The sequence below is a fragment of the Siphateles boraxobius genome, unplaced genomic scaffold, assembly GCF_051911475.1.
Source record: "Siphateles boraxobius isolate OS27281-9 unplaced genomic scaffold, OSU_SipBor_1 25, whole genome shotgun sequence".
NCBI lineage: Eukaryota > Metazoa > Chordata > Actinopteri > Cypriniformes > Leuciscidae > Siphateles > Siphateles boraxobius.
Window position 1 is genome coordinate 18,635,145 of NW_027508866.1, and position 13,345 is coordinate 18,648,489.

A 13,345-nucleotide genomic window follows, 5' to 3' on the forward strand; every position below is an offset into this window, starting at 1 on the left:
TGAAAAAGTAATCTGATTACGTAACTTGCGTTACTTGTAATTCGTTACCCCCGACACTGATCATTGATATTAACGGCTGTATATTCATACAGACAGTATTCGAGCCACTGATGTAAACAGCTGTGTGAGCAGGACATTTGAGGCTTGTGGTTGTTAGATCTGACAGTGTGAACAATGGTACATTGCATGAAGATAACTTAAAAATTGCAAGCTAAATGTGTTCATCCATTAAATTAAATTAAACTCTCATTATTTACTGACCCTTATGTCATTCCAAAACTTTAGAATACAGCATAGTGAGAGATTTTCAGTTAATAATTACTTACATTTTGTGTTGTTCCTTAACCAGTGCTATCATAGCTTCAGAAGAGTGGCAAAATAGTGCATACTATTGTTGGTGTATTTTTTGTCACTTAACATCTGGTCTTGAAGTTCTCCATTTGTTTCGCAGAAAAAAATAGCCATACAGAGGGTGAGTCAATAATGACTGTAAATAACAATAAATTATGAATGATCTTTCATTTTGGGTGAAATATCACTTTAAGTGTTTATGTCACTCCCATGTTGGTTGTTTTTATATGGTGTCACAGCATGCTTTCATTAATTTCTGAGTTTCCAGTGAGTAATTACAAGTACAAAGACTGTTTTTTACTAATCGGAAGCTGGTAATTATGGTAATTCCAACAAGACATGAACGTACCATTCCCCTCCTCGACTTTGGTAGCGAGCAGAGCACTGTTATGCGACAAACTGCTCCTGTGATAATCATTAAAGTACTGTCACATGCATGCAGTGTAAGCAGCTTTGCTAATTTAATGGAAGTGCTCTATTTTATCACATAAGATGGCTAGCACAGTGTGGCTGTGGAGTAAAAGGACGCATGTTCTCTCTACCTTTTCTGCTGCATGTAGGTCAGCTTCCTCTCTCTGCTTTTTTCTCCCCTCCTCTCTTTTTTCTCTCTCTAATACATTCTCTATCATCATATCTTGCACAGCGCGCAGAGAACTCTTACAGATGTGTCAATGTTCTCACCGCTGTTAATAAAGCACACACACATTCACAAACCACACCCAACCACAAAATGTTTTTCTCAGACGATAATTCTTAATATTGTTACACATTTTCTCATGTTCATCTATACATCAACTAATGACATACTACAACTAAAACAGATTGTTTTGGTCCTGGACGCTGACTGGAAAACACATATAAAAAGCATATGAAACTGAGAACACACTGTATATCTGTGTCATTAATATTATTATAAAAAAAGCTACAGAATACTCAAGCCATGCTACTGTATAATGTGAATATATCACAACTAAAGAGGGGCTCTGCTGTTTTTCATGCCTAACAACTCCCTTTAGCTGTGACCATATTCACAAACTATTCCCAAATATGTCACAATACATTTGTGAATCTACAGTAAGTCACCCTGGATAAAATCTCTACTAAATGTAAATATAGCTCAGTGTTTCATACCATTCTTTAAGTCAATATGAAATTAAAACAAATAATTTTTTTGACTTAAATGCAAATTACTGTCTTATGATAAGCAATTTACTGGTAGCCTAAATGTTTGTCTTCATAATCTTTTTTCTGGAATGTCACACCCACTTTTCACCATACATTCAATTTATGCTAAATAAAATCAAGTCCCGTCCTACATTATTTCTTGTTGACCATCCTGTTTCATTTGGAAATCTGCCACATTATGAAAGTAAAATGGGCTGCGAACAGCAATTCTCATTTACTTTAAATAAGCACTGGCAGCCATTTTAGAGGTGTGGGCTTCTAAAATGTTGTGTTGTAATGCATGTATAGATTTATAGCAGTTGGACAGATTGTTTTGTGGTCAGGTCCTCAGTCTCTTCCTCCACGGTGCCCATGCCCCACAGGGCCCCAGATGGCAGCTGGTAGAAAGAGCAAGGGAGTTTTTTAGACTGGAAAAAGATGCTGCGGGGTTCCAGATATCTGCTGTGAATGGACATGTTGCGCAGATCACAGTCTTTTGCACAGAATCAGCTCTTTAATTTTCCTCATCCAAATTTGCCCATTTCTGTTTTTTTAGCTATAGATGACAGGACAGTTTTTAGACACTGTTCCCAAGAATGCATGCAAATGGCCTGGAAAAGGCTGAGCTGTGTCCTTGCATTAGCATCACCTGAACTGTTTTATTTTTTTCTCTAGGAAAAGAAACACCACTACCTATGAGTCTGCATATCTGTGCCACCCTGGGGAAAGTGCTGGAAGCAAGTATGGTCTGGCAAGACTCCTGAGACACTCTTAGACCTGTCACGTCACCAAAGAGTGGACGCACAATCTGTAAAGCTCAACACAGACCCCTTAAGGAATTCTGGTATTTTAAGGACTGGGAGAACGCCTTCCAGATCTTTTCGATGCCACATGATTACCTCCTTGAAAAGACTTTGCTTATCAAAACACAGGTCAGGGAGGTGTTAGTGCAGTCAATCAAGAAAAGAAGCAAGAAAAGGGCATGGTCATACCAGACCTGAAACAGGAAGAAGGTTGTGACATTGAGGTGGATGTAGTTTCTGTTAGGCTGGTTGCAGCAGTTCCTTTCTGAAACTCATAAAGCAACCTATGAGAAAGTCTACAGATGTTTGGCTAACAACAGTATTAAACTAAACAGTATTTTTTAGTAAGATCCTAAGATTCTCTTCAAGGTACTCTGTGTTTTGGTCCTTATTGCATTTATGTCCAAATAAATGTGCTGTAACAGTAAAAACACTGAAACAATTGCCAACATATCTTCTGATCTTGAGTGTGATTGACTTTTATTTGAAAGAAATAATATCATTGAATATCACATTACATCGAACTCTCAATTGTGCAATATCAGTGAACAGGGTGTAATTCATTGCCTCAAAACTTTGTAAACCACTGGAGCCACAGGCTGCAACTTCTTGTGACATCTGAAGCAAGTCACAGTCATCTATTGTCCTTCAGGGCTTTTTATACTGTGCACTGGCTGGAAGTCTTAGTCCATCTGTGCCGCATAAAGATTCAGGGTGACGCAGCCTGTAACCAAGGAGGGACTTTGAGACAGCAATGGACAAACCCATCCGTCCTCACGTCCCCTGCAATGGCTGAGTGTCCTCCCCCAGTGCACTGAAGACGTTCCCTGCAGGACCGTACGCTACACCCAGTTCCTCTAGCCAAGAACACCACGCCCAGGAGTGAATATCCTGCCTCCGGCGCCAACCTGTGGCCATCCCTATGGACACCGTCAAGATTATTCAGTCGGAGAAGTTCCCTCGGGAGTGTCCGATCCCTGTGACCCAGCCTCGCTACGCACCACCTCCCCGTGTGGCCTGGGATGGAGGTGGTGAGGGCGAGGTTATTGTTAACCAGGCATGTGGCGACCTGTCCATGGAGGTCAATGGGAACACTGTGGTCCCACCCAGACCCCTAGTGTCTCCTCCTGCCCCCGTCCTCCGCCGTGAAGCCAGTTATCTGGCCCAGCGCAAGACCAGCACGTCCGACATCTGCTACCATCAGTTCCACTACAAGATGGACAACGTAATCGTCAACCAGTACGTGCTCCGCTCTTCCTCCACCTCTTCCTCCTCCTCCTCCACCTCCTCAGGCCCAGTAATGCCATGCGAACCACTGGACTGCCCCACGTGTGGACACACCTATAACTTTGCCGGCAAGCGGCCACGTATCCTGTCCTGTTTGCACTCGGTGTGTGAGGAGTGCCTGCAGATCTTGTATGAGTCCTGTCCCAAGTACAAGTTCATCTCCTGCCCCACTTGCCGCCGCGAAACCGTGCTCTTCACCGACTACGGGCTAGCCGCGCTGGCCATCAACACCAGCATCCTCAGCCGGCTGCCACCCGACCCGGCGGGGGCCGTGCAGTGGGGCACCGACGGTGACCGCAGCTGCTATCAGACGGTCCGCCAGTACTGTCAGTCGGCTTGCACTTGCCACATTGCCAACCCTCTTTCCTCCTGTGGCATCATGTAGACCGAAGAGGGCTGATGACCGGCACAACTCATCCCAAAAGTTATCCACCTGTGCCCACCATCTGATAACCTTGAGTCACACACATCCACCGTCTCCGAAGGGTCACAGATGTATCTGTATATTTAATAGCACAGGATGCTATGTGGACTTGAAGTGAAAAGGACACTTGTGTGCAAAGACAGAGATATGAAAATATCAGAGTAAATGTATTTTATGTATGAAATGATTTCCCTATAGCCCTCAATCTCTTGTTTGGATGTGTTCGTCATTGACATCTCTTTACATGGGAATGCCAAGGGAAGTCTATCTCCCCCATACTGGGTATAATAAAGACTAATAAAGAATTTAAAGTCAAACTTTTTGTTTGGTCTAAACTTTTAGTAGCATATTTAAGTGCTGTAAGCAATTCAGCCATTTTGCTAACATTTTCTAAATCTGGGCTGCATTCAAAATCACATACTGTCTGAATAGATACTACTTTTGAATAAGGTAATTACTTGTTAAAAAAGTATGTTCTTTATAGTTCGTTATAACTTTTGAATGCGTGCACTTTTCACTTTGGCTTTTGAATTAGCGACCATGAGTACTCTGTGTATAGGGAGTGACAGTACTGACCAGATATTGTACAAGATTTACAGATATTTGTCAATGACGCTTAGATCTGTTGCACACCAAATCCTCCACCATAATCCTGAGTCATCTCTCCTTACTATCATCATGTGATAAGTGAAATCTGATGTACTGTACTGGAACCGACTACCTCAGCAAGCCTCCTTTAAGGGACTCCATAGAATGCTTTACTCATTTACCGTGCCTTTCCGAATTTGGATTTAGGCTTCGGGCACATTCCTAGTTAACTGTCCATTGCATGCGCACTTTAGAATCTTGGTAGTAGCAGGTCATCCTGGAACTTTTCGGCTACTATTTATACTATGAATTCGTACATACTATTACTCTTTACACATACCTTTCTGACCTACTATATAGTAGAGAAGTATGCAATTTAGGATGCAGCCTTAGTCACTGAATTAGAAAACTCAAAAATCATTTACAATTTTTTTTAAATCATTAAAAAATATATATAAGTAAAGTAAGACGAATCTGAAAAAGTACATTTTGTTTATCACTGACCTGATGGAGATAACTGACATTACAAATACATATACACATATTTACATATATTCCACAAGCCAAAACAAATGATCATGTTCAAAAGTTTACTACCTCCTCAAGCATCAATGACTGTTTGAAACCTTTTGTGATAGTTGTGTATAAATTCATATTGTGCATATTGTGATAAATTCAGTACTCATTTTGTATTGTGGAATATATTAAAAACTGTATCAATGCAAAAAAACTAAAAATGCAAAATATACAACTTTGCTAGGGCAATGTAATTTTACTGTATATGCGACAGGATGTAAACCTGCAAACACAGATGTATATTGTATATTTTATTACATAAAACAAGTATTATTAAAACACTTTACACGTACAAAATAAGGTAAAAGAAAAATTGTTTTAGCAGCAAAGGTTGATGCACTGAGATTGACCATGATCAATGATAATATACTAAATCAAAATGAAAGGATCCAGCAATGAATATGAAACAAATACAACAATTTGCAGTGCATGCAAATGTTCCATACCCAGACAGCGATATAGTGTCGGCCCAGATCCGGCCCACATCTGGTACACGTGGATTCCTCACGAACCAGGTGTGGGCCAGATCTGGACCGACACTATGTTGCTGTCTCTGTAGCAAATATAACAAATAAAAAGTGCATTGGCAGTTCCACAGAACAATGAAGTACATGAAGATTATTAGTACTACTCAGTACTTTTTTAAGTGCAAAGGACTTGACTAAAACACACACAGTTACACATAATAGTGCCATTATCCTCAGACAAATGACTACTTTGAAACACCATCATTAGGCATCAGTGTGATCTGAGTGTCACAGGCGTGTGGTTATCGTTCTGCTCCTGAAAATCTTTGGCAGTTTTGTTTTCTTCTTAGGCTGAAAGCTTTGAGTAAAGGTACATTCATGAAGATACACTTAATAAATCTACATTAACAAATGATACAATGTTACATACTCATTAACATAGGGATAATATAAAAATTTTGCGAATCAAGAGAAAAAAAAAATCAGACTTTGATTTTCTTGAATTCTTACCTTTTACTTTCGCTGTCAGACTTTTGTGTTCCCTGCCTTCTAAATGATGTAAATTTCAGCTTTTGGATCTTACTTAGCTTTTTGTGTTCATTTTCCAGTAGCTAGTTTAACAAAGAGAGGAACAGTGATATTATAATAAATTACAACATCCACATTTTCATGCTGCTCAATACTAATCCTTTTAGTAAAGGGATAGTTCACCAAAAATTTTTTAAATAAATAAATAAATCCAGTCATTATTTACACACCTCATGTTGTTCCAAACCTGTATGAATTGGAATATAGATATGGAGGAGGTGCTTGAAAAGTAACTTAAGTCCATATGACTTTATAAACCATTATAATATGCCATCGAAGAAGTCTTCTGAAGCCATAATATAGCTTTTTATGAGGAAAAGACAGAAATTAAAGTCATTATTAAATAAGAATATCTGTCATGGTCAACATTTCCTTTATTGTATGAAAAAAAAAGCTTTTTTATAATAGTCTGTTATCAATAACATAATCATACAGGTTTGATAAAGACATTGGTGTGAGTAAATGACAGAGCTTTCATTTTAGGTCAACCTATTCCTTTAATATCTATAATGATATTATCACTGTTCACTTACAGGATCTTTACCCTCAGGCTCCTCGACTAAGATATCAGCAATAGGTTCGTCTTGAGCAAACTTTGCTCTCCCTGTAGGGCAGAAATTTATTTTTAACAGACATCCACTAAAGCCAGAATGTCTCTTTTTAACATATTTACACTAATGCTGAGTTCATCTGTCAAAAACAATCGAGACTCACTGTGACGGCTGATGGCTGCTTGAGTGTCAGACACTGATCTGTGCCGAAACCCCATGGATTCCTTTAGGCGAGATGATCCACTGTCTGGATCTTCATGACCCAGAATCTGTAAACTTTGACTGGCTGGATCGCTTATTTCCTCCTTATGAAAGCTTACACACTGAAAACATTGAGTTAGAGAGTAAATGTGCTGGAAATATGAGCTTTCAGTATACAGGAAACAATAAGAAGTCATTGGACACCACATGACACTGACTTGATAAAACTGGAAAGTCTTTAGAGAGTTATAAGACCTAAAATAGCGACTTTTGTATATCAATGTCTCTAACCTTATTTTCAGCATGCTGACTCTTCAGGATCTCCAACTCCTTATGCAGGGTGTGATTTTGCTGCTGTAGCTTTGCGATGTTCTCCAGCATCCTGCACACCTGCTCCAGGTACAGCAACCCTGGAGAGAGCTTGTCCAGCCTGTATTGATCACCGTCTGCAAACTGCTGAGACAGAGAGATGAAGATCTGTATTCATTAAGATTCCCGGTGTTGGCAACGTAAGGCTTTTTATCAACTAATTTGGTGGGATATAAAAGGCAAAAGCAAATCAAAGAACATTACTTGTACTGTATAAAATGTAAAACATGGTCTCTGCTCTAGATTCAGATTTTGCTAATCTTATCATTAAATAGTTTACAGATTATATATATGAACGTCTATTCTGTGCTGCTCTGAGCTGTTTGAACAAAGGAAAGTCTCAACATAAGGAAGCAGAGCTTCTGAAGTCCCTTTAAAGGAAGTGAATGCAAATAAAAAATGTTAAAGCAGAAGTGTGTGAAACGGATTTACTAAAATGATGACTGAATGTTTTTAATCAGGTTTTCTGAACAAGCCACCTTTCAGCTATTGGTTGAATAAACAGATAGTCCCACCCCCAGACTTATTCAATTGGCTTAGGCGTTGTCACATTTTTGTTTGAAAACACATCTTTTTCTTTCTGTTTTGGCCTTCCGTCCACACTGAGACGGAATTTTGGAATTTTGGCGGCTGTGAAAACGGAGGTATTTGAAAACGATGACGTAAGTTTAGTCATGTGACGCATATTGAACCCATAGATATTCATGTTTATACCGGTATCGTGCCTGTAGTGTGATGTTCACTTTGCACAGTTGCTAAAATATGTTACTTTGCACACTCTTCATATCACAGTCCTGCAAATATGACATAAAATTCACTCACATTTGCTGTCCTGCGGTAAAACATGAGAGCAGTTGAGATTTAGAACAAACATATAATGGTGAGCGAGTGCGACCTGTATGCATCAGTGAATGGTGAGATATTTTTGCCAAATAAAATGATCATGCCAGAAGAATTGCGTGATAACTTTTTTATTTCTGTTCCGTCTGTATCATCTCAGTGAGCTTTTATGAGGATTTACACATGCGCTGTAAGTTGAATTTAGCGCTTTCCGACGTTTCAGTGTGGATGAGAAAATTTTGAAAAATGCTTGAAAACACTAGTGTGGACGGAGAGTGTTTTGAAACGAAAACTCTTGTTTTCAAATCTATCCGGATTAAGACGTAGCCTGAGATAATGTTGCTGATTAAACTGAGTAATGTTTGGATAATGCCACAGTGTTGGAACATTACAGGGAAATCAACCAACAAATGGCTTGTGATTGACTCTGCATAAAGCAGAGATAGAAAAAAGTATTTTAACATAAAAACCCACAATTCACTTTAATAAAGAGCAGTATGTGAATTATACAATGACTATATCTGACTATATCTGAAACCGGTTCAACATTTCCGTTAAAATCTACCTGAATACAGTTGACCTTTGTCTGAATGTATGTCAGTGTGGTTTTTGAACACTAGCTAATATAAACAAATTATAATTAAAAATTATTTTCGCAGTTTGAGTCAGAGCCTTATAGTTACTAAGATAATGAGTAATTGAGTTACTAAATCGCCTCTAGTTCCCTCATGATTTTCCCATGGGGTTTTATAATGGTGTTTCTCATTTCTAATAAGTAACTAGATAAGACAGTTTGGGGTGTGTGAGTGTGTGCAGTTTACTTTGAGCGAACTGGGGCGAATTAGTCTTCCAGGATTTGACGTCATCCCTGCACCACTCTATAAACTTTGTGACCGCTTACTCATGTGTCAATTAGCCCTTATAGACTCCTCTATTTAAAAAATTGCAATAACCACTATAAACACTCTCTGGTGACTTTTAACACCCAATTTCTTTCAAAATGATACAAGGAAGACATTTGTTATTTCCTTATTAGAATGAAAAGATTGTTTTGGTTATGGTTCTATAGAGTTTTCTTCCCCCCAGCGTTACCATTGAAGCGATAACGTTCAGACATGTCCCGCACAAATCATTCTTCTCAGCCTGCTGGCACCATTCCAGTCATTCCTCTCTCACCTGAACCGACCGGTTTACAGTCTTAGAGCGCTTGTTTAACATCGCATGACATAGATCCAACCCAGAGACACATAGAAATGATGTCTACACTGTGCATGTGCATTGTGTGCGTTCAAGAAAGATTCAAATGCGTGTTTCAGTGTGGTTGAATATGTAAGGGGGTAACCTGCTCATTATGTACTATATTATAATATATTATGTACCTGAGCTAGTCATAAAAGGTTATGCAACTTGAAGACTGCTTGTCATTTCTTGACCATGAAGACTCACATGACAAAGGCAAAGTGCATTCAGATCTCTATGCCTTTGGCCTTGACCATTTCACCTGTTACTCCTGGGGAGATTTATTTTAAAAAAATCTTATCAAATCATATAATCATAATCAAATCACATCATATCTTGGATCAAGGAATGGAACATTTCTTGAAACTCCTTTTTTGTCTAATACGTCGAAAACATCTTTGAAAATCACATTCAACTATGAATACATGAATCGGCCTTTTAAGCAATTCATATACAGTGGTGCTCAGAATTAATGGCAACCCTGGTAAATATGATCAAAAATGCCTGTAAAAAATAAATCTGCATTGTTTATCCTTTTGATCTTTCATTAAAAAAAAATCTCAAATCTAACCTTTCACTGAAGTAAAATAATTGAAAGTGTGTGTGTGTGTGGGGGGGGGGGGGGGGAATCACATTATGAATGAATGTTTTTCTACAAAACACGTTAGCCACAATTATTGGTACCCCTAGAATTTTTTACGAGTAAAATATCTCTGAAGTATATTCACATTAATATTTACCTTTTTTTAGCACACCAGGGTGACTAGGAACATGAAATTGTCTAGCTATGACTTCTTGTTTCACAGGAGTTTAAATATGAGGAAACACAAAGGCCAAATTCCCTTATTCATCCATCACAATGAGTAAAACCAAAGAATATCCCCATTTTGACCATCAGGGCAATAATTAAGAAATTCCAATCACCTAAAGATGTTATGAATCTGTCAGGAAGAGGATGTGTGACTATATTGTCTTAATGCATGGTAAGGAGGAAAGTTTGAGTGGCCAAAGACTCTCAAAGGATCACAGATGGAGAACTGCCGAGATTACTTGAGTCTTGGAGATCAAAAATCCTCCTCACTCCTCCAAAAACAAACTCCAGCATATTCAGTTGACACAACTGGACTGGATTCTATGGTCAGATGAAACTAAAAAAAAAGAGCTTTTTGGCAGCAAACCCACTAGATGTGTTTGGTGCAAACAAGGATAAAAAGTACCCCATGCCTACGGTTAAATATACTGCTGGATCGTATATGTTGTGGGCCTATTTTTTTGCTGGAGATCCTGGACATCTTGTTCAGATACCTGGAATTATGGATTCTAGCAAATACCAACAGATAAAAAAATCAAAAGCCTCTGCTAGAAATCTTAAAATGGGCCTTGGTTGGATCTTCCATCAGGACAGCGGTACAAAACAAACATCAAAATCAGTACAAAAATGGGTAACTGAGAACAAAATGAAGCTTCTGCCATGACCGTCCCAGTCCCCTAAACTGAACCTTATAGAAGATGAGTGGGCTGAACTGAAGAGAAGAAGCGCCAACATGAACTTGTGAATCTGAAGGATCTGGAGAGATTCTGTAAGGAGGAATGGTCTCTGATCTCTTGTCAGGAGTTCTCCAAACTCATCAGGCATTATAGGAGAAGACTCAGAGCTGTTATCTTGGCAAATGGAGGTTGCTAAAAGTATTTAATAACAGGTAGCCAATATGTTTGGAGAAAAGCATTTATCTCATAATGTGATTCCCCCCCCCCCTTAATTCTTTTACTTCAATGAAAGATCAAAAGGATAAACAATGCAGATTTATTTTTTACTTTCATTTTTGATCCTATCTACCAATGGGTGCCATTAATTCGGAGCACCACTGTTTATAGATAAATGTATGTAAAAAAAATAATAATAATAATATGTGTGTGTGTGTGTGTGTGTGTGTGTGTGTGTGTGTGTGTGTGTGTGTGTGTGTGTGTGTGTGTGTGTGTGTGTGTGTGTGTGTGTGTGTGTGTGTGTGTGTGTGTGTGTGTGTGTGTGTGTGTGTGTGTCTGTGGCCTGGTAAACCCTACATTATGGGGACAAAATGTGATCAAAGGTCATAGTTTAGACAATTATATTGTTGCAAAATATTAAAAATGCTTTTCTTTTGAACTTTCTTTTCATAATTCAGATTATATAAAAAATCCTGAAAAAAAAAATGTATCACGGTTCCCAAATATTAAGCAGCATAACTGACTTCAACTTTGACATTAATAAGATATGTTTCTTGAGCATCAAATCAGTATATCAGAATGATTTCAGATTTGATTACAGGAATAAATTACATTTCAAAATGTATCACAATGGAAAACAGTTATTTGAAATAGTTATAATATTCCATGTTATTTTTTGATTAAACAAATGCAGTCTTGGTGAGCATAAAATACTTACCGGTATGTCAAATCCTACCAATCCCTATTTTTTGAATGGTATAGTGTGTTTTTATATTAGGGCTGTCAATTTAACTTTAATAGTATACAGTATTATTTGATATAATTATTTGATGATTCATTTCTATATCATGTTACTGGTGCACATTACTACTACTATAACTAATGTCTGTTTTCCAAGACATGCAACAATACAGTACATGAAGTCTGGTGCAAATACTAGGTAAGTAATTCTGGAGTGTGAGGATGTCTGATGTTAAGTGTGTGACATGAAAGACAATTAGCATGTAATGCGCGTGTCAAGTACATCTGAAGCAGCTCACAATGAGGTAGCAAAGAACGTGTTCACAGGTGGAACAGCATGATTACATTAGTAATCAAAGTGAACTATTTTATGGCAAATAAAGAGATATGCTAAACAGTGTTCCCTATTGTAGCAAAATGGTTTCAATGAATATGAAAATGTTTATATTTTATATTTGCAGTCACTTTCTATTTTAATGTGATGTATCAAAAACAAACATCTTTAGAGGAAGTAGATTTTGACTGCTTACCACCAACTGGCTGTCTAAAGGTGGCCAATGCTGGTCATGTTTAAGAATTTTTCTGTAGAGCTCTGCTTTCTTGGGATCTGAAGGTTGTGAATGTGTTCTCCTTGGGCGGGCAAACTTATGATGTGGTCTGGAGCTGGTTGGGTGACATTTGGTTGGAAAACAGTCCGTGTTACAGCGATACAGTGGGCCAGTTGCCCCCCTTTCCATCTGGTGCAAAGATTTTCTCCATGATGGTGGTTCTGTCCTTCTCAAAGCTTGCTCCACCTTCAGACATGTTTTTGGAGCCACAGAGCCGAGAGAGACACATGAGGATGAGGAGGAGCAAATAGAAGGAGACGGGGATGAAGATTGAACATGATCCACTGTAGAGCCAAAACCTGGGTTTGATGCATCAGATGTCAGTGCACTACACTGGTGAGAATGGCAAGGAGTTGTACTAAACGTCTCAAATCCCGAGTCTTCGGATTCTGATTTTACACTGGATAATGGGACGGAGTGCCTAGACACAGAGTCTAATATATCCACACCATGTCCCGACTGATAGTGTAAATCCGAGTTGCCTTCAGTCACCCAACTCTCAAGAAGATTCCCAAAATTCCTATATAGGTTCATTCTCTCTTCAGTATTCTATTTCTATCCTCAGGCTCTCGTAGTCAATCAGAACACGTGACCTTCCTCGCAGCACCTTGACTTTCTCACAACTGACTAGAAACTTGCAGGTCGGTTTTTGAAACATTGAACTAAAAACACCTTTCAAGGGCCGCCCACATTCCAACTCCTATGTTTCTCAATCAGCTTCTGACAACTGCTCCACTTCCGGTGCCGTTCCTACAATCCTGAGCTCATGTTCTTGGCAGATCTGTCAAGACATGTATGAGGGTGTTGAAACTTTCACAAAGCCCTTAAACAAAGAAACTGCTGG

The 13,345-nt window shown here is 38.7% G+C and overlaps 2 protein-coding genes across 4 annotated transcripts in view; one reads left to right on the forward strand and one right to left on the reverse strand.

Moving 5' to 3' along the window:
• rnf208 (ring finger protein 208) overlaps nucleotides 1–4,346 on the forward strand; it is a 28,645-nt gene extending 24,299 nt beyond the window's left edge. For both annotated transcript variants that reach the window (XM_077243030.1, XM_077243029.1), the window contains exon 2: nucleotides 2,191–4,346. In XM_077243030.1, coding sequence (XP_077099145.1) covers nucleotides 3,241–3,990 — 750 coding nt within the window. In that variant the 5' untranslated portion in view covers nucleotides 2,191–3,240 and the 3' untranslated portion in view covers nucleotides 3,991–4,346. The remainder of the gene's footprint in view (nucleotides 1–2,190) is intronic.
• A 1,083-nt stretch (nucleotides 4,347–5,429) lies between these two features.
• On the reverse strand, nucleotides 5,430–13,160 carry LOC143750146 (uncharacterized). Of its 2 annotated transcripts, none has more exons than XM_077243025.1 (6): nucleotides 12,424–13,160; nucleotides 7,292–7,453; nucleotides 6,963–7,122; nucleotides 6,782–6,852; nucleotides 6,171–6,271; nucleotides 5,430–6,018 (listed from the first exon to the last, which is right to left on the reverse strand). In XM_077243025.1, exons 1-6 carry the CDS (start codon nucleotides 13,033–13,035, stop codon nucleotides 5,949–5,951), a joined length of 1,176 nt encoding a protein of 391 aa, XP_077099140.1. In that variant the 5' UTR covers nucleotides 13,036–13,160; the 3' UTR covers nucleotides 5,430–5,948. The 2 variants fall into 2 exon arrangements, with proteins under 2 accessions (XP_077099140.1, XP_077099139.1); XM_077243024.1 differs by having other exon boundaries at nucleotides 7,292–7,456.
• Between the last annotated feature and the right edge of the window lie 185 nt (nucleotides 13,161–13,345).